At 39.9% G+C, this 27,288-nt stretch overlaps 1 protein-coding gene across 17 annotated transcripts in view; it reads right to left on the bottom strand.

The window, feature by feature from the left end:
• The window catches only part of MYO6 (myosin VI), a 153,822-nt gene that overhangs the window by 87,895 nt on the left and 38,639 nt on the right, over positions 1 to 27,288 (bottom strand). For 14 of the 17 annotated variants that reach the window (XR_011422555.1, XR_011422556.1, XR_011422558.1 and 11 more), the window contains exon 2: positions 673 to 815. Coding sequence is in view for 12 of the 17 variants with exons in the window: in XM_023650669.2 (XP_023506437.1) it covers positions 673 to 789 (117 nt within the window). In the remaining 5 variants the exon portion in view is untranslated. Of the gene's footprint in view, positions 1 to 672; positions 816 to 7,345; positions 7,499 to 27,288 lie in introns of all 17 variants that reach the window. The other 3 variants (XR_011422557.1, XM_070225156.1, XM_070225157.1) reach the window with 1 other exon arrangement.

The raw sequence follows: 27,288 nt of genomic DNA, 5'->3' as shown, positions 1-27,288 counted from the left end.
CCCATGAAGACAAAGAAACTCCAGGTGACTTTTTCCCCAAACTCCCATTTTGTAATACTGTCTCGTCTATGCCTAAGCATAAAAGGAAACAGATACCACATGTACAGAATTAAAATATGCTTTTATGTTTTAAAAACCATCATTATAACAAAAATAATAACAGACGGGTTATGCTTAAAACTTACGTATCTTTACTTAATAGAGAATATTTCCAATATATACTCTAATCCTATGCTAATAAATTTAAGTAAATAAAAAGCTTAAAAAAATTATCTAGAAGCTAAAGCAAAATTTGATAGCATAATCCCATCCACTCCTCATATTCTTACTTTGTAGCATGTTGAGTACATTACAGGTATCCTAGTAACTTTACTAATATCCTATAAGGAATAAAAATGTTGTTATTGTTTGTATTTTACCATATAGCTTTTCCTCTTAAGAATGTAATACTGAAAGGCTCACTAAATTTCTGCTTGATTTTATCATAGGACACCATTTTTTCCCTAGGGTATGTACTTCTGATTTAATCAAACAATAACCCAGTAGAAAACTAAGATTCACTTACTAGAAAATGGCTTTCCCTTATACTGTGCCAGGAATATCTACTTTATTATGAAGGAAGACATCGATAGAAAAAAAAATCAAATTTTGAAAAATTTCTGAGAAACTCACCTTGCCGTTTTGGTTCAAGGGTTCAATTGTTAAGCTGTCAGGGCCAATATCCACAATATTGCCCATCTGAAATCCATCTGTAGGGTGTGGAGCCCAAACGGGCTTTCCATCCTCCATTTTTGAAAGGAGTTATCCACTATCTCCTGTTCCAAAGGAACAAATAAAGCAACATGAATAACTCTGGAAATAAGAAACAACTTTTTTAAAAAGTTAACATGTAAATCACAACTCACATCTACCCACCACAGGTATTCCCCACCCCACCCCCATCTCACTGCACCCTGCCACCTTTATCCACCCTTAGACAAGGACCAAGCAGAGGTGCTCCACCCTCAGCTAACACTTGCTCTGCCACTGCCAACCTTCAGTTGTAAAAACAGTCAAGAAGCACAGTTTGAGCAGTAGAAACAGAAACGCTCACAGTTTGTACGTGTTGTCCCAGTGTAATTTATAACAGCACTCCCTTTTACTACCTAAAGTATTTGGTTTGCACAATAAATTAAACAGACAACCTAGGAGAATAGATGTTACTGTGTGGACCTGGCTAAGAGTTGAACAGTAAGTCATTTTAGACCTGAAGGGATAAAAGTGAGAAATGTGAGAGATTACTTCCTCTGGGAAAAGTTCCCTGACAATCTGAGACCACAGGGATGCCTCACTCACGTGCTCCCGATACTCATTCTCACAAAACCACTTAGCATACTGTTTTTGTTGTTTTCTTACTTTTTTTACTGAGGTAAAACTCATGTATGGTGAAATGTACAAATGCTAAGTAGACAAGCTGATGAGGTTCAACAAACGGATATACCCATTTAACTAACACCCCAATCAATATATAGAACATTTCCATCATCCAGAAAGTTCCCTCATGCCTCCTCTGGTCAATCCCTATCCCCCACAGGCATCTACTGTTCTGGTTTCTATCATGATAGATTAGTTTCTGCCTGTAGTTTAACTTTATATAAATGAAATCACAGTATGTATGTTTTTGTGTCTGGCTTCTTTCATTCAACAAAACTTTTTTGATATTCAAGTTGCTGTGTATACGAGCACACTGAATGACTATTCCACAATTGTTTACCTGTAAGTCCTGTTGATGGACATTTGGATTCTTTCCGGGTTTTGCCTACTGTGAATTCTAATCTAATTTTTCAAGTGTTCCTATAAAGCTTCTTCCATGCTTGGCATTCTCAGATTTAACACTTACAATTCTGTCTATGGAGAATATCTCAAAGGGTCCACGACATGTAAAACATTCAGTTCTAACGAAGGTGTATGCTATGAGACCATGGTAACAGTGAACCAGCTGGTGAGTGACCCCAGATGTTCTAGTTTCAGCATCTCAGTGAGAACTTATTTTTTACTACATATGTGCACTTAAAGAGGAGTTGACACGTGCGCCATAACTCATCTCTTGTGTGACATTCTCAGGTCCGGGGTTCCCCATGTGCACGCTCTCAGATCTAGTCTCTCATGAAAGTCAAGGATGTTTAATATACAGTTCAATCAAGTTTAGCATTCTTTCAATCAAAAGCCCAGTACTGGCATGTTTGCAATGACTTGTTGGTTAATGTCTTCCGTGCACTGGCTACGCAGTGGGATTTGCTTTTCCCATCGAGCAAATGCTATTCGGTTTGAGTGTTATTCTAAGTTAAGAAATTAAATAAGGATTCTCCACAGAAGTCAATCATACTGCTTCAGACTTACATTACCACACCTACATCTACACATTTTGCCTAGATAATCATATCTATTCTCGTGGCTGTAAATACCATCTGTATGTGAGGGATGCCTAAATTATTTCTCCAGGCCAGAACCCCGCTGAGTTCCCAGATGTTTACTCGCCTCCTGGACAACGCCTCATGGATATATCTAGTAGATGTAACACTGTTGTTGTTATATTCTGACTCTGTTCCACCAGCCCAGCCTGCTCTTCCTCCAGCCCAGCCTGCTCTTCCTCAGATCAGTAAAGGCACCAACAACATCCAGTTCAAATCAAACCTAGAGTCATCCTCAATTCCTCCCGCTCCTTCCAAATCTCTGTCACCTCCCTGACGCTGTCAGCTTGACCTCTGAGAGGTAGCCCAAGTTCTCCACTTCTCTGCATCTCCTCTGCCACCCTAGGGCAAAACCAACACGGCCTTTTACCAGGACTTCTGTAATTAACCTAGCTGCCTACTCCTGCTCTTGCCACTCTGCACAGATCACCAGAAATTCTACTGAAAAGCAAATTTGCTCATGTCATCCCCGTTTCATCAAGGCATGGACTAGTCCTCTCTGTGTCCCCAAGGCCCAGCACAGAGCAGGCAACTCAGCGTTCACCGAGTGAATGAATGAAGTGCTCATGCAGTTTGGGAAGAGTAAAAGGAGACGGCAGACTAGAAAGAGTTGAAAGATCTTCAAACCTAGGCTTGAAACTAAGCTCCACCACTGTGTGACTAGCACTTAAGCAAGTTTCTTAACCTCTCTGATCATTACCTTTATCCTTACTCATAAATGATATTACTTATCTTACAGAATCGCTATGAGAATTAAATGACATAAAACTGAGATTAACATTCTAATGGTACCCAACAGACGCCAGGAACCCCTCTTCTCCTAACATTCCCCATATCCCTTGTTTGAAGCCACCAGTAAATTTCAAGAAAATGGTCTTGTGATAGTTCTAAATACAAAGAGCGATTACAGAATAGTCAGGAGGGATCACTTAGGAATAACTAAGTACCCGGGGGGAAAAAACAGCAAAGCAAAACCCCCAAAGTCAAAAATGGAATGGCAAATTCCCTTGAACTATTCAAACTGCTTTTCCATTTTGAACCCTTTGCTGCAGCTTCCCAGTTAAGATAACAGATCTAAAGGCACATATCTAATGTTGCTCCTTCACCAAACCTTTAAACCCACAATAAAGAGATTCTTTAAAAAGACATCAGTTCACATGGATGAGAAGAACCAAAGAGGAGACAATAGCAAAACATTTGGAAGCTGGAAAGCAAATGGTTGAGAAGCAATTGATTAGCAACCCCGAGAGAGCTAAATCCCAAGTCAGGAACAGGGAAAGATAAAAAACAACCCAGGCCAGCTCTGTGGCCCAGCGGTTAAGTTTGCGCACTCGGCTTTGGCGGCCCAGGGTTTCCTGGTTCAGATCCTGAATGCAGACATGGCACCACTCGTCAGGCCATGCTGAGGCGGCGTCCCACATGCTATAACTAGAAGGACCTGCAACTAAAATACAAAAACTATGCACTGGCGGGGTTTGGGGAGAAAAAAAGCAGGGGGGGAAAAAAAGATTGGCAACAGTTGTTAGCTCGGGTGCCAACCTAAAAAAAAAGCAAAAAACCCAAATTATACCACTGAATCTCAAAAGACACTTCTAAAGCCAAGAGTTAAGAGAGGGGGGTCTAAAATAAAAAAAATTAGGTGAAATTAGGTTGTTTGAAAAAGAGATTTCCTAACACCAACCACACACAGACGCCTTACTGCTGGAAATGCCTCCTCCCCACTCCCACCTCCACCCCCAGGAGAAGCCTAGAGGTTACTCAACGGAGAAGACGGAGGGTCTCTGCAACGAGAAAGGCCGGGAACAGTTAAGGGTGCGCACACAAAAATTACCACATGCTGACAAAAACTCTCTCCTTTTCTTAGCTCTCTTTTTGACTAGGCCTCAACTAGGCCTTCCATGGACATCCTGTCCTTATTGGCCTGCATGGGCCAGTTCTCGCAAGAATCCTGCTAAGCTGGTTTTGAGAAATTCCCCCACCCCTGAAATCTGATCGAGTTCTTCACCCGCTGCCTTTGATGTATGAATCCTTGACCTGCCTTCAACAAGAATCCCCAACCCTTGCTGGTTCCTCCCAGTAATAACTGTGCATCCACCAAGTCCCTCCCTCTGCTCGTGGGCTATTAAGTCCGCAGCTGTCTTTTCTGTATTTGAAGTTGAGCCTGGTCTCTCTGCCCTGTTGTAAAATCCCTTGCTATAGATTGAATGTGTGTGTCTGCTATGGACCAAATTTTGTCCCTCTAGAAAGTCATATGTTGAAGCCATAACCCTCAGTTCTGACTGTATTTGGAGATAGAGCTTTAAGGAATTAATTAAGGTTAAATGAGTTCATAAGGGTGGAGTTCTAATCCAGTAGGACTGGTAGCCTTCTAAAAAGAGGAAGAGACAAATATCTATGCCGCCCCCCGCCCCCACCACCACCACCACACACACACTGAGGAAAGGCCATGTGAGCGCACAGCAAGGCAGCGGCCATGTGAAAGTCAGAGAGCCCTCACCAGAACCCAACCAGGCTGCCACCCTGATCTCGGACTTCCAGCCTCCAGAATGGTGAGAAATAAGTTTCTGTTGTATGGTATTTTGTTACGGCAGCCCAAGCAGACTAATACACCCTGATTGCAACGGTCCCGAATAAAATCTTCCTCGCCGTTTTAACATGTGTCAGAATAATTTCCCTTTAACGACATTATAGCAGAAATGAAATCTTCACTTGAAAGCATAGAAGATAAAGTTGAGGCAATTCTTCAGAAAGCCAAGAAAAAAGAAAAATAGAAAGGAAGAAGAAGAAAAAGTAAAAGAAAAACAAGACATGCAAATCAAACAAGTAAAAAGATTCAGCGCCAGGGGCCGGCCAGGGGCCGAGCGGTTAAGTTCGCACACTCCGCGTTGGCGGCCCAAGGTTTCGCCGGTTCGGATCCTGGGTGCTGACACGGCACCACTCATCAGGCCACGCTGAGGTGGCGTCCCACATGCCACAACTAGAAGGACCTACAACTAGAATATACAACTATGTACTGGGGGGCTTTGGAGAGACGAAGGAAAAAAATGAAGATTGGCAACAGATGTTAGCTCAAAGCCAATCTTTAAAAAAAATTAAAAACTAAAAGAAAAGATTTACCACCAAAATACCAGGAAAAACAGACATCTCGACTCCCCCAAAAAATAGAGGGGAGAAAGCTTTGAAATATCCAAAGAAAATTTACCAGAACCGAAAGGCATGATTTTTTAGAGACTAGCAAAAATGACCATTTAGTCCTCAACACAGTAACTGGGGAAAAAGGGCACACACACAAAAAGACACCATGTCAAATTTCAGAACATCAGAGATAAAGAGAAGATCTACACATTTACAGAGAAATGAGAGAAAACAGGAGGAAAAAGAACACAGGTCACATCCCAAGGATCATGAGTCACAATTGCCTCAGCAACCCTGAAAGCAGGAAGTCAATAAAGCAATGCCTTTAACATTCTCAAGGAAAAGGACTTCCACCCTGCAACTCCATAGTTAGCACACCACCAGTCCACACCAGAGCAGGATGACTCAAGAGACGGCCACAGCGAGCGCTGTCATTAAAGATGGCCACTGCCCTCGGCCCAGGTGAATCCGCCCAGGTGCTCACCGAACTTGTCTTATTCTAATTCTGTGCTGAGGCCGTACTTGTGCCCAGAGAAGCCTGGAGACTCACTCTCTCCTCTATGAAATTAAAGATTATTTTCTATCAAGTGCAAGATTTTCACTAGAATACACCTCTTTTGTAATAAGGTTTCAATTAATTGTTTTTGGAATCCTAACTATTTTTAAGATAAATTAGCCTTCATTAATGAAGTCTGATTTATTCATCCGACAAGACAGATTCTTTTAGACATGTTACTATTTGTTCCCAGAAAATCAATCATTCAGAAAACTTACACAATTAACATTCATACTTACTAAGCATGTTTGCATACCAAGAGTACTTAAGAAGACACTGCAAAGGGAATTAAAAAAAGACATTCTCAATTCCTAGTGCTACTATCTAGAAATCTTACACATACTGCAGGAGTTCAAAGGGAAAAACCTGAGAATCACTGGAAATTCTTGAAATTCCATATGTTATTCAAGAAGAGAGGGAATGCTCTACAATACCTCATCATCGACTAAAAATTATCTCATTTTTAGTAATTTATAACTGCTATTTTTAAAGTAAACACTATAGTAATCCACAAAAATAATCTACAGAAGCTCTAAGGAATCTACAGAAGGCAATCTGTAGCCTTTCAGAGGTCCTATGCTGCCTTTTCCTTTATTCTTTGTTGGAAGGCAGAAGCACACAAGCAGGCTCCCTGGGAGGCTGACGCACTGGAGGCTAGCGTGACACATCCAGATACATCCACCTTCCTTCTGCTCTGCAACTCCAGTGCTGACCCCATGATGATGATGTGCCACGAGCGGAATGGGGAGATCCACACCACAAAATAGGAGCCGCCACCTGCTACATCACCATTTCAACGATTACACTTTAAAAACTATAGTTGTGATGTATAACTGCCTTATATTTTATTGGCTAAGGTATTAGAAATTGAACACTAGTTAAGGGTAATTTAGATTTAGGCTGAAAGAGCTGGAATAAGACACCAAAAAGCAGCACTAAATTGAGTAAGCAGAACCCTTACAAGCCTGCCCCCCACAATCATGCACTCTGCTAACTATTATTTACTGAGCCACCTATTACGTACCACCTACTGCTAGGTGCTGAGGACATAATCGTGAGCAAAAAGAGACATGATCTGGCCTCATGGAGCTTTCTAAACGGAAAACAATCACCTGGAATAAGTAGTAAAAAAATTGGCAAAAATCCCTGCCCTCCGGGATCTTAAATTCTAGCCGGGGGTAGGAGCAGAGACTATCGAATTTACCTTTTAAAAAGACTGCTCTTTCATCTGGCCCGGCCCTGGCCCAGCTGATCCAAAGAACTGGACGTGCACCTTTGGCACACAAGCGTTAAACTGGCAACTCCTCTCATCTGTATCAGTGTCTCCTGAGGCTATTAGCTTCCCTGGTGGCAGATGCTGTGAGAGAACAGGGTACCAGGTTAACAGTGAGCCAGGGCTAATGCGTTTTGTGTTTACCCTACACAATCATTCACTGAGGATTTCAGTTCCAAAAGAACTTATTTGTACACCAAAATTCTCAAAAACATTTCAACAGGTTCCCTTTAGTCACTAAATTACCTTTGTGAAGGCCTTCCTAGAAAACACCTCCAAGTTAATCTTGTTCAGCTAGTTGGACAAAGTATGGGAATTAATTAATTGCTATAATATTGTATTATGCATTCATTAAACATTAGTATTGAAATTTATTGTGACTAGCTTGGTTTTATCAGCAATAAGCATTTTTAAGAACAGGGAGAAAATACCTACCAAGAGGTCCAAACTCACAACAAAGAAATAAAATAAGAAAACATCTCAAGATAACAAGATCTAACAACTGACCACCTCAATTTAATTAAGAAGTAATTTTGATATCCACTCATTGATTTTTTCACTGAATATTTACTGAGCACCTACTAGGTACCAGTCACTGCTTTAGGCTTAGACACTGATAAGAAAATAGAGCTCTACGATTTTCCAGTCTAAGACACCAAAAAAGAGAAACGTATAGGCCAGCCATGGCTCGCCTTCTGATTTTATCAGCAGTAGGTCCAGTCGACCATAGCCATGGTCTGATGATTGACCATTTTACAAACATTATACAGTACTTCCAAATGTAACCTCAGAAAGCCCGCTGTACCTTCAAAGTCTTAAAGCAGGTCCATTACTCTTAGAACAGCCTCCAAACACCACAGCTAACTCCAGCTTCACTAACAGCTAAGGTTAACTCGCCAACAAAAAAGAGGTAAACAACAGGAGCAAATACTTTATTACTAAGTTTCTTATGTGGTTATTATATGGTTAAAAATATAAGATGATGTGGAAACATACTACTAGACAAATTACTACAAATATATACAATCTGAATTGTGAGGAGTGTCATTTTCTTACACATTTTCAGAGAAGAAATCATAAACCATATTTCAGAGATAAACTCCAGCATAAATTACTATCACAAAACAGATCTGAATTTAGACATACTTCAAATAATATATGTAGACAATCTATACTAAGATAAGCTGGCCAAAATGTAGAGCATTCTAGAGAAAGCCCCATTTTACTTATTTAGGATATTGCTTCTTCAGTCCAGGGACTTTGTTTGATTCACAGCTATGAATGTAGGAGCCTGGAATAGTGCTCGGCACAAAATAGGTATTTGTTAAATTGACAAATTAATTTTATAGTCTTGCCAATGATAAAACAGCTAGTGTTACTGCAATGAGATAAGAAACCAAAAGCAAAGAAACTTGACACCGCAGTCAGCCTACTCCAGCTCCATGACAGCAAATACAAACCTTCCCTCGGGCTTTCTGAAATACTGCAAACAGACAAAGAACATCCACTTGGACCTGAGGCCCTTGAGATGGGAACCTCAGAGTTTTGCAGCAGCTCCCAGGTCCTGGCTCCTCTTGATTTTATTAGGGAAAACACCTCACGGTGTGTGTTTCTAAATGGTAGTGTTGATTCATTCACATTTGTTCAGCCTCGTACCAATTTTGAATTTTCTTTCGCTCGGGTAAGGGCTGACGTTCTGTGTCTCAATATAAAGCAAACAAGAATCCAAGAAAAAAAACATCCACTGAATATTCATTGTTAGTGAGGCATTCCCACTTCCCAGGAGAACTTTCCAAAAGCTCATTGCTTATCAAGATGGATCTCTGACAGAAAGTTCTCAATAACTAGAAAGACTTCCAGGAAGCAGTTTTTCAACAGTGTGTAAGTTTTGTTTTTAACTTTTAATTAAAGTCATAGAGTAAATATTGTACTTGATTCCTCCAGACACTTGAGTTTAAAAAAAAAAGCAAGTGTAATAGAATCAACAAATCTTTTTCACTACCAAATGTCCTAAGAGTCAGCCATATGTTGTTTAGTAATATTCTCTACCCTCTGTGGGTAACAGTAATTTCACTGGCTTTATCTAGTGTCCTAGTCCCTCTCTACCTACAAACACCTGTTCTTCCTTGGCCTGGCTGTTCCACGTAAAGAAGGGACAAAGAAATACTCTTAGACGGGAGCATCAAGACAGGGTTAGTTTGACTGCCTGACTGAAGTCGACCCAGGGTGACCTAGGCTTCAGAGAGAGCAATCTGGGCTGATCTTGAAAGTCCAAGGATTTCAACAAACAGAGAATTAGGGCAGGGTAGTCTAGACAAATGAAACATCAAAAGCAGAAATTCAAGAATGTGAAACTGAAACTGGAGGGTGTACTGAGAAGGAGGAGAAGAAAACAGCAGCTCAGTGGAAGACAAAGCTGGAAAGGCAGATCCACGCCAAAGTGCAAAGGGCCTTAACTCTAATCATTCTACAGGTAATGGAGAGCCATCTATGTTCTGGCAGAAGAGACTATACGAAGGAATCCAGTATGATGAGGAAAAGAAACACATCAAAATTAGGGCTGCATCAGAGAGAAACAATGGGATAGATACCAGACAGCAGCAAATAATTAGTGAATGCATGAATGAACAAACAAACGAGCTGAAAACACCTATAACTAGTTGAATGGGTGTTTCAAACAAAATTAAAAGAAAAATTAACACTATATGAGAAATGTAATCCCTTATGTATAAAGATTGTCAACTAGTTATTAATTTTATGACTTTGTCTCATAAATCCACTATATAGCAAATCAATATGGCCATCACCTTTGTTCAGTAACTACATTTTTCTGATTGTTACAATCTGTTGGACTGTAAATATCACTCAAATCAGATATATTCATTGCTTGCCATCCAATTTAGCATTTTACACAAACTTGTGGGATAAATAAAATTAGGGAAGTAGAGCAACATAACAGATTCTCAAAACATGGATAAAAACCAAGTTTTACCAAACGGTTGTCAAACTTTTAGGTGAGAGTTAGATTCTTTTAAAGTAGATTTCAGTAAAAGGTGGATTTATAAGTAGCCAAACAAATCAAACACTACAATGGGGATTTCTCTGACTAGAAAAATCTGCCTGGACTTTTGATTTTTCAGAGGCAGACTTGAGACATACACTATTTATGTGTTATTATGCTCCTTCATAAAAAGTGTTTTATGAAACCACAATGCACTTCTTCAAGGCACTTTAAAAAGTTAATCAGTTAACGTTTCATAAACAAAAATAATTACTGTAAAATATAAGACAGTGATTGCATGATCCAAAGCTTCATACATCTTCCCAGCTCATAAAACATGACAGCGTCTCAAAGGAATGCTATTTATAGGGTGGCTTAAAGGGCTTCCGTTTCCCTAAACGGAGTTAAAAGTCAGCAAATGGCCTGTTTAGCTCCCAGCAGATCTCCCAGCAAAAGCTCTCGCTCATGCACTCGGCTCCCGCACTCCGGGCGTTCTGCCCCCTCTCCACCAGCAAGCCGGCGCTGGACGTTTCCTTCAAAGCGGCTGCCTTCCACCTACGCCAACATCCAGACTTGAGTCTTTACAGTATCAACTTTATAAAGTCCCTCGTTACTAAGGTCAACTGAGTCCAAAAACTTTAAGACAGAATAAAGTACTCAGTTACTATTTTTATAATCTCATTCATTTTCTGGACTTAATTACACAGCAATTAATTATTCAACAATTAAAATTCAACTCAGCTACATAATGTCTCAATTCACAAGACTCCCCAGCCTAGAACAGCATCCAACAGAACTACCGAGTGCCCCACGAAGAATTTCTTCAACTCATGGTTGAGCCTGTTTTTCTCCTTTAGTTTAGTTGTTCACATGAAACTTGTATTCATCACCATCTTCTCACAAGTCCCATTCAATACTGACGACGCTTCATGAAGACATACATTTATAGGAAATTCCTTATTAAAGAGATAAAAAAGCAGGATTTCTTTTTCAAGCCAACTACATTATTAAAAAAGTCTTATGTGACCAATGCCAGGCCCCTGCCCTCTGTCTCCCGCCACCCCACGGCTGCTCCCCAGGCCTTCCCTTTACTGCTCTCTCCCAGGGATATACTGGAGTCCTCGCATGTCCAAAAGCTCTTTATTCTACCTTCATACTTAAACAGTGGACTGAAAACACACACACACACAATTGAATTCCAGGTTGAAAGTCATTTTTCTTCAAGATTTTAGAAGTATGACAAGTACTTTTAGCATCCAAAACTGCCGTATCTTTGGGGTCCCTGATCATGTGACACTCCTCTCTGCCTCTCCCCTACTCTGCAAACTTAAAGGCCCTTTCCGTGATGGGCACTCTAAGCCTCCATGCTGACATGACTAGGTGGGCAACGCTTGAACCATGTGGGGGACACTGTGAGAACATTGAGTCTACAGGCACAGGTCCTACAGAGCCGAGGAAGGCTCTGCTCTTATTTCTGTTTTTTCTTTCAAAATGTCTCCAGTTTTCTGTTCTTTCTGGAAGTTGTATAACTTGATGCTGCATCTCCATGAAATTGCCACTCTCATTTTATGCTCTTTTCTATTATCATTTCTTTCTCTCTTTATTCCATCTTCTTGGAAATGTCCCCACTTGAGTTTCTAATTCTTCTGTTGAAATTTTTATTTTTACAGTCATGTTTATTTCCCTCCACTGTCTTTGTTACCTTCTTGTTGCTTCTTTCTTATTGCTTCTGTTTTCCTCTTTCATGGAAAGGCTTTCCTCAATATATCTCGTTTTCTATTCACATTTAGAAGGCACTAAAAAGCTCACTAGAAACTCTAAGAAGGTTGAGATTATCACCCAGCAGACATGATTCTAAAGTAACCGGGCAGTAATCAACTGTCGTGTGGGACGTTCCATGGTTAGCACCTGCTCGTGTTCCCCTGGTAAAGTCCAGTTTTCCAAAGAGCAAGGCCTCTGGTCTCTGGCAAGACAGTCAAGGACCTGGAGGACTGAGACCCCTCCACATCCAGCATCTCAAACGACCCAGTGGCCCACCCTGAGTCTTCACCCTCACCTTCTGTACTACAACCTCCAACCTAAGCCTTTCAGGGCTGCTTCAGTTTGCCCTGATCCCGTCTTGCTGGTTTTCCCTGCTGCAAGGACTTAGATTATAGAGCCCTCCACTTAAGTCAGATAATATTCCTCCACCCAATGAAAAATCACAATAGAGGAAAAATATAAGTACCCAAAACTGGCAGAACCACATTACAATTGCTCATCATTCTTCAACTGTTGTACCTACCACATGGTAGCAATCCCACAAAAGGCCTACAACTTTAGTAGTTTTGCTTTATTTCAATATTCTCAAATGCTACATTCTAAATGAAGTCAACAGCTGTGTAAAAACAGATGTAGAAATATGCAAGAAACTACAAAGCACCTCCACCACTCCTTAAGTTTGAGAGAAAATACTGCTATTTTTTGGCATAATGACAAAAATACATGCTTGGCATCTTAATTTCTGTGGCACAAATTCTTTTTTAACTATGTAGAAAATAATTATATAGTCCAATATATCTTCTAAAGAAAAATCTAATAGCTTCTTTTGTTAACAAGATTCCTGATAACCCATCTCATCATCCAGGATATCTCATTAATATCAATGAAGCAAAGTCATTTAAAATGTGCCGGATTGAATCAAGCCAAGAAATTAATCCATCTTAACCCCAAATTTAAAAACTTAAAACCAAACATCCATAGTGACTGATACACCAACTCTTCAGCAGAATATCAGAATTTGACTGTTTTTACAATATGAACAATCAGTGACCCATGTTACTGTGTTCATTTCCAAATACAAAACCAAAGGCAGAGAAAAGGTGAGGGACCAGCATAGCCACAAAACAGCCAGCACACGAGGACAAGGCTCCCCTTTGTCCAGCCATTTGCTTTCAGTTAAACTGTGCCAACTCTTTCACTTTCTTTCAAAAATCAGTTTGCATCAGAGCCCACTGGTAGAAATATTTTGCCACAGGAAAATTCTGCACTTTAATATATATTACTTAACATCCAATTTTTTGTACCAAAAGAAAAGGATTCAAGTATGCATTCCAACATATATTGTTGAAAGCCATGTAGAAATAGTTAGCAGTTAGTGTGGTTCAAATGAAATCTTTTAAAATGTTCAGCCCAAATAGTTCTGCTTCACAAGTATTCAAACAGATCCTTAGAAAAAGTCAGAGTGGAAATAATTTTTTTTTCATTCTTAAATCAGTGAAAAATCAAAGTCTCCTTGATGAAGCACTTTCTACTGATGGGATACACTCAAGAGGAAAGGACTTCAGCAGCATCTTCTTTAACACAGTCCTCATTTTTTTCTTACCACTTAGTCTACAGCACATCTTAGATTTCAAGCATATACTACTGTGATTTTAATAATTTTCTGATAATCAGGTTTCACAGCAATTACAATTTTATCTTAGCATTAACAGGATCATAACCATTATACATATTAAGTTCATTAATTCTTTAAAACATGAAATCTGACCTAGAAAATCCACAACTGAGCAACAGACCAAAATAAGAAATTCAACAGGACTCCAAATTTTTCTAACTGCATCAATTATTTTTTACAATAAAAAAATCTAGCTATTATGCTACTGTAGGGGAAAAATAAAGCTAGTAATTTAAAATGTCATGACAGCATTTTAAAGGTAAATAACTAAATTATAGTATGATGTAACTCAGCATTTGAGGAGTCAACAACCACAGGTTTGATTATTCAATAAGAGCTACTCTGGGCCAGCCCCAGTGCCATCGTGGTTAAGTTCACATGCTCTACTATGGCAGCCCAGGATTCGCTGGTTCAGATCCTAGGCATGGACCTAACACTGCTCATCAAGCCAGGCTGTGGCAGTATCCCACATAAAAGAACTAAGAGAACCTATAACTAGGATATACAACTATGTACTGGGGCTTTGGGAAGAGAAGAAAAAGAGGAAAGTTGGCAACAGATGTTAGCACAGGGCCAATCTTCCTCACCAAGAAAAAAAAAAAGGCGCTACTCTGAAAAGCCATGACATATATGCAGCAATTTATAAGGAGGCAATACCTACCTAAAACTGTTATTGTGAGGATTAAATGAAATACCATATATCTCAACAATTCTAACACACAATTTGTTTTGTTTTGTTTTTGAGGAAAATTAGCCCTCAGCTAACATCTGCCGCCAATCCCTCTTTTTGCTGAGGAAGACTGGCCCTGAGCTAACAGCCGTGCCCATCTTCCCCTACTTTATATGTGGGACACCTGCCACAGCATGGCTTGACAAGCAGTGTGTAGGTCTGCACCCAGGATCTGAACTGGTGAATCCAGGGCTGCCGAAGTGGAACATGAGAACATAACCACTGCACCACCGGGCCGGCCCCCTAATACACACTTTGTGCATGTGCTAAGATGTTTAAAACTAAGATGCATTTAGCAACTTAATTAAATGTGTCATTACTTAATTGGCAATGTTCTTTTCCTTTTTCAGCAGTACATAAAATACATATGCACCTTTGAATTGATGGTTATTAGAATAGAATTGGATTCAATGAAACCTGGTAAAGGCTGAAGAGCCTAGCACAAATTTGAAAGTCATGCTATACTTTGAGATTCGTGACCTGAAACTAGTCATCTAGATAGCAAGTCAGTCTACAGACCTCTCAGCATCTTCCCTCAGTTCATCAGTCGTACGTCCTTTTAACACACAGCGTAACTCTCATTACTGTTTTAATTAAAAGTGCACACTGCATATGAAGGAGTATCATATTGCCTTTATTTTATTTCATTTGTTTCACAGCACGGCAAATGCTTATTTCTTTAGGTAACCACTTCCTCTCACCCCCTTTTTCCAGGCCCACACTCTCCAGCCGCTCTCAGTGACCGCAAGTCCCCCAGTACTCCAGGCTGGGCCCATCTCCACACCTTTGCTCCAACGGCTTCCTGAGAAAATCATACCAGAGCTGAGATTCTCCAAGACTTCTGCCACAGCCCCGTCTCTTTCCACCACTCTTTCTCATCTTTGTTCCCACTTTATCCCACACATACTCTTCCAACAGAGCATGAGAAACGTTATTCCTAGTATTTACTTATGTTCTTCCCAGTAAACTGAAGCCCCCCGGGGCTGGAGCTGACTCCCACATCACCCTCGAGGCAAGGACGCAATAACCCTTCCAGAAATGCTGCAGATGGGGGCGGGTTAGGATGCACCACAGACAACCTGCAGAACCACTGCATCCGAGATGCTCCAGAAATATTCAGACAAGCAGAGAAACAAATTTTTAGCCCTACATCTTTATACCATAAAATATGAATATAGTTCAACTTTTCTTACGTATTTCATTTGCTCAATATTTTCTCAAAACGAAATGGTCAAGGAATTAATATGACACATATCTTACACAGCCCTCATGCAAAGAATTCCACAATTCATCCTGAGGGTAGAGTAACCTCAATAATAAAATTCATAAATACAGACACAAAAATCCTAAACAAAATATTAGCAAACCAAATCCAGTAATAAATAAGAAGTACAATATATCATAATTTACTTGGTTTATTCTAAGAATGCAATTTTGTTTTAACATTCAAAAAAATCAATGAAAAGATACTCAAAATTATCATGGATGGCAAAGAAGCACAGAAAAATATGTTAGACATAATCATTAGAGAAATGCACATCAAAACCACAATAAGATACCACTACACATCTACTAGAAAGGCTAAAACTGACCATACCAAACGTTAGCAAGGATGCAGAACAACTGGCACTCCCATGCATTGCTTACCATACTACCAGAAATCCTACTCCTAGTATTTACCTAACAGAAATATCCACACAAAGACCTATATTCAAATGTTTATAGCAGCTGTTTTCCTAACTGCCCCAAAGTGGAAACAATTCTACTATCCAGCAGCAGATGAACAGACAGAACAAATATCCATGCAATGAAAAACAACTCAGCAATAAAGAGGACTGAACTACTGAGAGCCACAAAATGGCTAAATCTCAAAAGCATTATGCTAAACGAAAGACCTAAGACAGCAGGAATCTATAGTGTCAGATTCCATACTGATCTAAAGTAGCAGAAATCAGAGCAGGGGTGGTCAGGAGCTGAGAAGGGGGAACCAAATTGACTACAAAGAGGAACAAGGGAACTTTTTGGGAAAATGCAACTATTCTAAATTTCGAACTGAACTCCTAAAAAACTGAATTTTATTATATGTAAATTATGCCTCCATAAACCTGGCTTTAAAAAAAAATCAATCATTAGAGTTCACAACATTAACAGTACAAATGTTTGATAAAATTCAATAGCCAATTGTGATTTTTAAGAAAAGACCCTCAGAAAACTAGGAAGAAAAGGTAAATTCCTTAATCTGATCTAAATGTCTACAGAAAGAAGAAAAATCATACTTATTGATAAACTACAGAAAATTTCTTCTTTAAAAACAGAAACTAGGTGGGGATGTCCTGGTAGCATAATGGTTAAGTTCACGCACTCTACTTCAGCAGCCCAGGGTTTCGCTGGTTTGGATCGTGGACGCTGACATGGCACCACTCATCAGGCCACGCTGAGGCAGCGTCCCACACAGCACAGCCAGAAGGACCTACAACTAGAATATACAACTATGGACTGGGGAGCTATGGGGAGAAGAAGGAAAAAAGAGAAGATTGGCAGCAGATGTTAGCTCAGGGCCAATCTCTGAAAAAGAAAAGAAGAAAACTAGGCAAGGCCGCCAGCCATACTTCTATTCAATATTTTAGGGGAGGCCTCAGTCAGTGCAGTGAGGCAAGAAAAAGAAGCAAAAATATAAGGATTAGAAAGGAACAAAACTGTCTTATTTGCAGATGTGATTGTACACAAAAAAACACCTTTTTAATGAGGAAGACTGCCCCTGAGAGAACAGCTGCGCCCACCTTCCTCTATTCTGTATGTGGGTGGCTGCCACAGCATGGCTGTGAGTGGGGTAGGTCCGTGCTGGGGATCCAAACCCGCAAACCCAGGCCACCGAAGCTGACTGAGCTGAACTTAACCACTACACCACGGGGCCAGCCCCAAGAAAACATTTTTTAAATCTACAGATAAAGCATAGTAATAATAGGCAAGTCTAGTAAATTTGTAGAATATAAGAGCAATGTACAGAAATGACTCACTTTTCTGTACACCAACAATAAAGAGTTAAAAAATAACAATTTTTTTAAAGATATAATTTACAATAGTGTCAAACAGTATCAAATACCTAGAAATAAGTCCAATTTAAATATGTGCATCTCTCCAAAGATACTTAATTACAAAGTAGAAAATGTCTATGTATGTGGCAGACACCAGCTGAACCAAATGATCCAAGCTCTGCTCAGTCCCTCAGACCACTTCTAGGGTATTTCTGCCGAAAATGCATAACCAAATCTCATCATGAGGAACTATCAGACAAATTCAAATTAAGAGGCTTTATACAAAATAACTAGCTTGAATTACCCAAAAATTCAAGGTCATGAAACACAAAGGAAGATGAGGAATTGTTCCAGAAGACAGCAGCCTGAGCAACACAACTGAACGTAAGACATGATCTGGGATTTACTTCTGCTATGAGTGACATTCTTGGGACAACTCGTGAATTCTGAATGAGATCTGAAGATTTTAAATACTAGTAGTGATAAATAACAGTATGGACACTTGTGGTCACGCAGGAGAGTGACTTTGTTATTAGGACATACACACTGAAGTGTTTACGGGTAAAGGAGCAGATTTAAGTCTGCAATTTATATTCAAAAAATTGTAAGTGTGAGGTATATGTGTGTGTATATATATAAATATAGATATATATAAAATAGAGAAAAGGATAAAGAAAATGTAGTAAGGTGTTCATTTAAGGCATCTGGGTGAAGTGTATGGAGGAATTTTGGTAGAGTATTGTTCTTGCAACTTTTCTAAAAGTCTGAAATTAGAGTAAAGTAAAAGTTAAAAAGAAAAAATACATAAGACTACTACAGAGAAAATTCTAAACCATCACTAAGAGAAATTTACAAAGACAAATCAGTTAAACAATACACATGATCCCAGACAGGAAGACGCAACACCGCAGACGCAGGCCTCTCCAAAGCCATCTCCAGGGTCAACACAATCCCAAGTAAAGTTCCAACAGGTTGTTTTTAGAACTCTACAACCTGATTCCAAAATTTATACAGAAACAGAAGGGCCAGGAACAGCCAAGACATTCTCAAAGAACTACACGAGATGATAAGATTTATCATAAGGCTACAATAAGACAGTGTGGTAATGTTGTATGAAGTGATAAACAGACCAATGAAACAGAACAAAGATTCATACATATATGAAATACACATGAATACCTGATTTACAACAAAAGTGGCAATACAGAATAAAAGTAACAATGCAGGGGAAAGATTAACTTTTCAATAAATGCTACTAGGAAAACTGGATATACATTTGGAAAAAGAAGAAATTTGAGGCTTACCTCTTACATCATACACGAAAATTATACACAGGTGGGTTATAAATCTACATGTGAAAGGAAAACAATAAAGCTTTTAGAAGTTTATACGGAAGATTATCTTCATGACCTCAGAACAGGGAAGAACTTAAAACAGGAAAAAAAAAGTTAACCACAAAGAAAAAGATGCATAAATCTAAGAATTTGTGTTCTTAATTACTACACTATACTACTTCCCCCCAAAGAAGGCAATTTAGCAGAATTTTCAGCTTTTCCTATGGCTTACATGTTGCTATGACTTTCTTCTTCAATACGAGAAAGGCTGCTACTCTGTGCTTCAGTTAACTTGATGGGAAAAACTACATATGAACCAATGCAATTTCCACATTACACAGAACTCATTCCTTTGTTTACCCAGCAACAGAATAGACTATACTTATTTATATTTCTCTCTCCTTTTCCTGAGCTATAATAGCCTGGCATATAGTTGACGCTCAATAAAATAGTCATTGAGTAAATGACTAGATAAATGAAAATTTACATTTACTTAATGAAAAATGTTACACATATGACAAATCCACATTTGAAGAATAAAAGTATGCTTTAAATACTAATAATGAATCACAAGGTGACTCCTTCCATCATTACACTGTGCCTCCTCTACCAGTTCCAAGGATTAACAAATTAAACAGTAAAGGGCTTTCAGTTTTTCTACAATGGTTTCAAATTACAGCAACACTCTTCCATCTCAAGCAGGCTGGTACTTTATTCCTCTGCTCCATCCTCTTATTCTTCTTCGTCTCCTTCAAGTACACACTTCCCTTCAATTCTGCCCTGCTCCTTACTGCCACATCCTATGGTGTGCTGGTTTTCCCCAGCCTCATTTTATTACATTCCTGATTCTGGCTTTCAACTTCACCTCCATTCTCTGTGCCCAATCTGTTATTTCAAACTTTCCTCTCAACCCCCAGACCTTCAAATAAAGTCACCCCCATTCAGGATCTCGTAATCCGCTCCTACAAAAGGTCCTCCCACCATGGTCCTACTGATGACAAACTCTGACGACCAAGAACTGCATTCCAACTTTTCCCCTTCATCTCTTCACCTTAAGGCAGAAATCTGACTTCTCCCTACAACACAGCCTGCTCTTTTTACTCTCCCTGACTCAGACGATTCGCAAATACAAGTTCACGTAACTGTGCTTTGATAAATTTCCAACTCTTTCAAAACTGCTATTAAACACCAAATGATAATAAAAATGACCACAGACAGGGGGGTCCTAGATATTAGCAGAGGAGCCTTGCCATTATTGTCAAAATAATCTATGTTACTGACCTCTTGACAGCCCAAGGCCTTGTCTAATTTTGGCATGTGTCAGTATCACTGAGGCAAGGAGGATGTTTAAAATGGCAATTACAAATGAGCTCTCAAATGCCATCTCAGAGGTAGAAACATCCTCCTCTGTAAAATATTCCATTATTAAAATAGAGCCTCACCCTGTGAGCTGTCACCAAAATACAGGACGAGACCCAGGGAGGAGTGCTGGAGGCCCCACTAACAAGGCTGTTTTGGTGTCCTGACTTCACTAGTCGGTTACCAGTTCAGTGAGCCCATCGTGTAATCCATGCAACGTTTCTCATTCAAAACCAAAACAAGACCTTATGCCAGTAGGCTATCTCACAAAGGCCAGGGAAAACTAAAGCTTTGGGAGAAAACTAGAGACACTTTGAAGAAAGAGAGATTAAAAAGCTATCTGGGGCTATCAAAGACTATCGCTTGTTCTTTTGTGAAAAGGTCAATTTGCAACAAGTAGATTTCAGAGAGGTTCATGAAAACAGCCAGAGCCCTTGGGCAGACAAACAGAGAATCTGTTTTCAGCTTGAGAGAGAGTAAGCACAAAAATAATAGATATGGGGCAAGGAAACAAGGACAGATGGAAAACAGGCCTGAAAAGGAAAAAGGAATGCAGAGCAAGGAAACATGAATCTAGGGATGGGGTGTCAGAGCGAGAGTGGAAAGTGTGACAACCCAGGCAACAAACCGGCGAAGAAAACATCTCCCATTCAGCATAGGAAACTACACCAACAGTAGGCAAGGGGAAACGAGAGGTTTAGAATCATCAGCACACTAAATGACTAATCAAAAGTCTTCTTTCTACTTTTCTCTTTAACCAGCTATAGTGCAAAGATAAAAAACAAGATTCTGTGGAAGAAGCAGGAATGAGATACGATCATCCTGAATACAAAGGTTAAAGAAGGAACAGAAACCAAGGTAAATCCACAACAACATAAAACTATTTAAAACTCATGTGAATTAAGGTAATTAATGAGTATTAATTGGATTTCAGCCTATCACTAACTTTCAACAAAATGCCCAGCACAAATTCAGATTCAAAATGCAAAGGAAATGTGTTTATGAAAATTCCATCAAGCCAAAGAACGGTGAAATTCCTTCCAGGAATTGATCTCCATTATCCTGCCTGCACCATCCGAGACTCGCCTCACTTCAACGTTTGGAGTACGGTTACTCAGAATAATTAGTTTCACTCTGAACCCCAGAACTACTCCTCATCTATCCAGGTGCAGTTTAGGTGACACACCACTACTCTCATCCCTTCGTCTTATCTTATCTTGAATAGAAACACCTTCTCCAAGTGACACTAGAGGAAACACACGCAATCTTTAACACCTGGAAAGCTGGGCTATCACCCAGCCCTGATCAACAAGTCAACTCCATTTTGGAGATGGAGGCACTCAGGCAGTATCCCTCTCACTACACCTGAACGGGTCAACGTCTCCAAGAGTATCTTCTGCACTTAGCGTGTATTCTGTGCCCCACGCGCACTGAAGAGCCACCATGCCACACACAATTTGCACTCCTCCTGCCAGAAAGGCTTCTCTGCTATTCTTCACTTGCTGCATTTCTACCCACTCTTCAGACAGTAAGCAAATCTCTCCTCCCTGAACTGGCCTCCCATAACCCTTCTCACAATGAGCTGCTCCTTCCTCCACACCTGATTTTAACTTTATATAACATTTATTTCTGTCTGCTTTGTTTAGTTCTTTGTTGTTAAATTTTAATCTCTCCCTAGAGTTTAAGAACAAGAATTATGTCCTGCTTATCCATATACTACTAGCATCTAATACAGTATATCAGCTATAGGAAATTATTCAACATTTTTTGATTGAACAGATGTGTAGTGAAGGCCTTCCTCAACCCAAATGGCTAAACAATGCTGTACAGGCTAGGGTTAGAACCTGCTGTAGGTTAGCACCTGTGCAAACAATACAGCGTCAGACAGTAAGACTAAAGTTTCCAAGGAAGCAGATGTGTACCATTGCTAGTTGACCTCTACAGAATTTCAAATCCAGCACATACCTACCTTGTCTCTGTAAAGAACTGAAAACTGGATAAAAAGAACGCCCACAACAAGGGACAGTCCTGACTAAGATGGAAGGGACAGAAATTCCTGCTGGAGAGGAAAAAAGCCACCTTTGGGAAGAGTGGAGCTTCTCAGCTGGCCAGGCGGGAGCCACCCTAAGGTGCGCAGCCCTCCCTAGAGGAGGGAGGTCCGGAGTGGGGGTGATACTGCTCTGAGCATCCTGCAGACGCAGCCCAACTGAGATGAGGGTCTTGCTGTCTGGCTTTGCTGACTATTAATTATAGCAAGGATACCCCCAGAAAAGCTATCAGCTGAAAGCCAAAAAGACCCGGGTCTTAAAGGGCCCACGCACAAACTCACTCATTGCAGCAACCTAAAATCACCAGAGTGAAGGCTGACAGTCCTTTGGTGAAATATGAAACTCACCTGGTGGGCTCTGGGGGCATCTTGGTGAGAGGAGGGACCTCTCCAGAGACTGAGACATTGGTGGGGGACATTGTTCTGAGCTGGTCCAGGCATGCTGACACGGACCTCTGTGGGTGCCACGGAGGTTCTTCCTTTGGCCTGTTAGCCCAGGGATCTGCCACGCCCACTAGAGCACAGATTTAATCCAGTTCAGCCAGGGCAGGCAACCCGCCCTAGGGACCAGCCCCACCTAACACCAAGCCCTCAGGCTACTTTACAGCCTGCATTGACTGGGTGCCTTGATCCTCTACAGGCAGGCCAGGGTGTCTGCCTCTGTGGGGCAGGGGCCGTGTGAGGACCAGGTGAACTGTGGGGGGCATTGGGGGAGATGTGGGGGCCTCTGCAATGTGGCATCAGGGTACGCTCCAGGAAGTGTGCACGGACCAGGACTCTGTTGACAGTGTATGTGGTCCTGTGGGGGGTGAGGCTTATCAGCAGCAGAAGACCTGTGCTTCACAAATAGCCATAAAAAGGATCAGCCCCACCTTTCAAAGCCTGAAACAATTGAGTGCCCCCTGCCTAGGGTCAGCCCCACTCAGCTGCACTCCTAAGAGAACTGACAACAGCCTTGTTGGCCTGAGGCCTATCACAACTGTACACCCCTGAGCCTAGCAACCAGCTACACTGGGTATCAACCCAATTAAAAGGAAAACTGCAATAGGAGTGTGCTGATAGACTTTGTAGCCAACAGTGCTGAGGCTCCCCAAACCGGATTTACAATTAACTGGCCAGGGAAGGAAAGATTAGACTCCCTGGGTACCTGCAGTGGGAGCAACCCTGCCACCGCAGAAGGTCACAAGTAGCCCACAAAGAGGTCACTCCTGGTTCTTATGGACTGGTGATGAGAGGGAAGCACACTGCTGAGCCTCATAAGGCATTTCATACATAAGGCCACTTCTCCAAGATCAGGAGACACAGCCAACTCACTTAATACATAGAAATAAGCACAGGGAAAGAGGCATAATGAGGAAGCAAAGGAATACTTTCCAAGCAAGGGAACAGGACAAAACCCCAGAAAAGGACTAAATGAAACAGAAACTAGCAACGTACTGGACAAAGAGTTCAAACAAAATATCACGAGGATGCTCACAGATATGGCGAGAAGAATGGATGAACACAGTGAGCACATCAGCAAAGAACTGGAAAATATAAAAAAAAAAAAACCAATCAGAAATGAAGAATACAATACAGGAAATGAGAAATTCACTAGAGGGACTCAATAGCAGAGTAGAGGAAGCAGAAGAACAGATCAGCAAGCTAGACAAAAGACTAGAGGAAATCACCCAAGCAGAACAGAAAAGAGAAAAAAGAATTAGACAGAATGAGAACAGTCTAAGGGAACTCTGGGACAATATTAAGCGTGCAAACATTCAGATTATAGGTGTCCCAGAAGGAGAAGAGAGAGACAAAGTGGAAGAAAATTTATTTGTAGAAATAATAGATGAAAATTTTCCTAACCTGAGGAAGGAAACAGACATCCAAGTTCAGGAAGCACAAAGGGCTCCAAACAAGATAAGCCCAAAGAGGCCCACACCAAGACATATTATAATCAAAATGTCCAAAATTAAAGACAAAGAGAGAACCCTAAAAACAGCAAGAGAAACGCCACAAGTGACATATAAAGGGAAGCCCATCAGGCTATCAGCGGACTTCTCAGCCGAGACCCTACAGGTGAGAAGAGAATGGCACGACGTATTTGAAGTGCTAAAAGGAAAAAACCTACAGCCAAGAATACTCTATCCATCCAGGCTGTCATTCAGATTGGAAGGAGAGATAAAGAGTTTCCCAGACAAGCAAAAATTAAAGGAGTGTATCACCAAGAAACCAGTTCTACAAGAAATGCTGAAGGGGCTTGTTTAGGTGGGAAAGCAATGACCACAAATAAGAGATAAAAAAAAATTATCAAAAAAACAAAACAACAAAAAAACAGGCAATAAAATCACTTGTAAGGTAAAAATATAGTAAAGGCAACAGATCAACCACCTGTGAAGATAATATGAAGGTTAAAAGACAAATGTACTAAAATGACCTATTTCAATGCTAAGAGGGTAATGGATAGACACACACTAAACGAGACTATATATGATTTGAAAAACATAATGTTGGAGGAGGGGAGTGAAAAAATAGAGCTTTTACAAAGAGGTCAAGCTAAAGAGTCTATCAACTCAATATAGACTGTTATATGCATAGTATATTACATAGGATCCTCATGATAATCACAAATCAGAAATCTGTAACAAGCAAGAAAAAAAGTAAGACAAAAGAAATCAAACATATTACTAAAGATAGCCATCTAACCACAAGGGAAGAAAAGAGAAAAAGAAAGGAACAGAGAAGAACTACTAAAACACACAGAAAAAAAAAAGTGACAAAATGGCAATAAATACATATTTATCAATAGCTACTTTAGATGTCAATGGACTAAATGTTCCAATCAAATGCCATAGGGTGGCCAATTGGATTAAAAAAACAAGACCCATCTATATGCTGCATAGAAGAGACACACTTCAGACCTAAAGACACTCACAAACTGAAAGTGAAAGGATGGAAAAAGATACTCCATGCAAATGGGAAAGAAAAGAAAACAGGGGTAGCAATACTTATATCATACAAAATAGACTTTAAAACAAAAACTGTAACAAGAGACAAAGATGGGCAATACATGATGAAGGGAACAATCCAACAAGAGGATATAACACTTGTAAATATCTATGCACCGAACCAATATATAAAGCAATTATCAACAGACATAAAAGGAGAAATAGACAGCAACACAATAATAGTAGGGGACTGTAACACTCCACTTACACCAGTGGATAGATAATCCAAACAGAAGATCAATAAGGAAACACTGGTATTAAAGGACACATTAGACCAGATAGACTTAGTAGATATATACAGAACATTCCATCCAAAAACCACAGAATACACATTCTTTTCAAACGCCCATGGAACATTCTCCAGGATTGATCACATATTAGGCCACAAAACAAGTCTCAATAAATTTAAGAAGATTGAAATGATGCCATGCATCTTTTCTGACCACAAAGGTATGAAACTAGAAATCAACTACAGGAAGAAAAACAGAAAAGCCACAAAAATGTGGAGATTAAACAAAATGCTACTGAACAACAATTGGCTCAATGAAGAAATCAAAAAAGAAAGCAAAAAATTCCTGGAGACAAGTGAAAATGAAAACACCACATGCCAAAATCTGTGGGATACAGCAAAAGTGGTTCTAAGAGGAAAGTTTATAGCAATTCAGGCCTACCTCAACAAAGAAGAAAAATTCCAAATAGACAATCTAAAAGCACATCTAAGGGTACTGGAGAAAGAACAACAAACAAAGCGCAAAATCAGCAGAAGGAAGGAAATAAAAACAGAGCAGAAATAAACTAAATAGAGATTAAAATAATCGAAAAAATTAATGAAACCAAGAGCTGGTTCTTTGAAAAGATAAACAAAATTAGCAAACCCTTAGCTAGACTCACTAAGAAAAAAAGAGAGAAGGCTCAAATAAATAAAATCAGAACTGAAAGAGGAGAGATTACAATGGACACCTCAGAAATACAAAAGATAAGAGAATACTATGAAAAACTATACGCCAACAAATTGGATAATCTAGAAGAAATGGACAAATTCTTAGAAACATACAACCTTCCAAAACTGGACCAAGAAGAAGTAGAAAATTTGAATAGACCGATCACCAGTAAGGAAATCAAAACAGCAATCAAAAACCTACCAAAAAATAAAAGTCCAGGACCAGATGGCTTCCCCAGTGACTTCTACCAACATTCAAAGAAGACTTAATAGCTATCCTTCTCAAACTCTTCCTACGAAGCCAACATTATCCTGATACCAAAACCAGACAAGGACAACACAAAAAAAGAAAATTACAGGCCAATATCACTGATGAACATCGATGCAAAAATCCTCAACAAAATACTAGCAAATCGAATACAACAATACATTAAAAAGATCATACATCATGATCAAGTGGGTTTCATTCCAGGGATGCAGGGATGGTTCAACATCCATAAATCTATCAATGTGATACACCACATTAACAAAATGAAGAATATAAATCACATAATCATCTCCATAGATGCAGAGACAGCATTTGACAAGATACAGCATCCATTTATGATAAAAACTCTAAATAAAATGGGTATAGAAGAAAAATACTTCAACATAATAAAGGCCATATATGACGAACCCACGGCAAATATCATTCTCAACGGAGAAAAACTGAAAGCTATCTCTCAAAAACAGGAACCAGACAAGGATGCCCACTGTCACCACCATTATTTAACATAGTATTGGAAGCCCTAGCCAGAGCAATCAGGCAAGAAGAAGAAATAAAAGGGATCCACGTTGGAAAAGAAGCGAAACTGTCACTCTTTGCAGATGACATGATTTTATATCTAGAAAATCCTAAAGATTCCACTAAAAAACTTTTAGAAACAATAAAGGAATACAGTCAAGTCGCGGGATACAAAGTCAACGTACAAAAATCAGTGGCATTTCTACAGACTAACAAGGAAG

The sequence above is a fragment of the Equus caballus genome, chromosome 10, assembly GCF_041296265.1.
Source record: "Equus caballus isolate H_3958 breed thoroughbred chromosome 10, TB-T2T, whole genome shotgun sequence".
In the NCBI taxonomy this organism is placed as follows: domain Eukaryota; kingdom Metazoa; phylum Chordata; class Mammalia; order Perissodactyla; family Equidae; genus Equus; species Equus caballus.
This window is presented reverse-complemented; position numbering and strand designations above follow the sequence as displayed.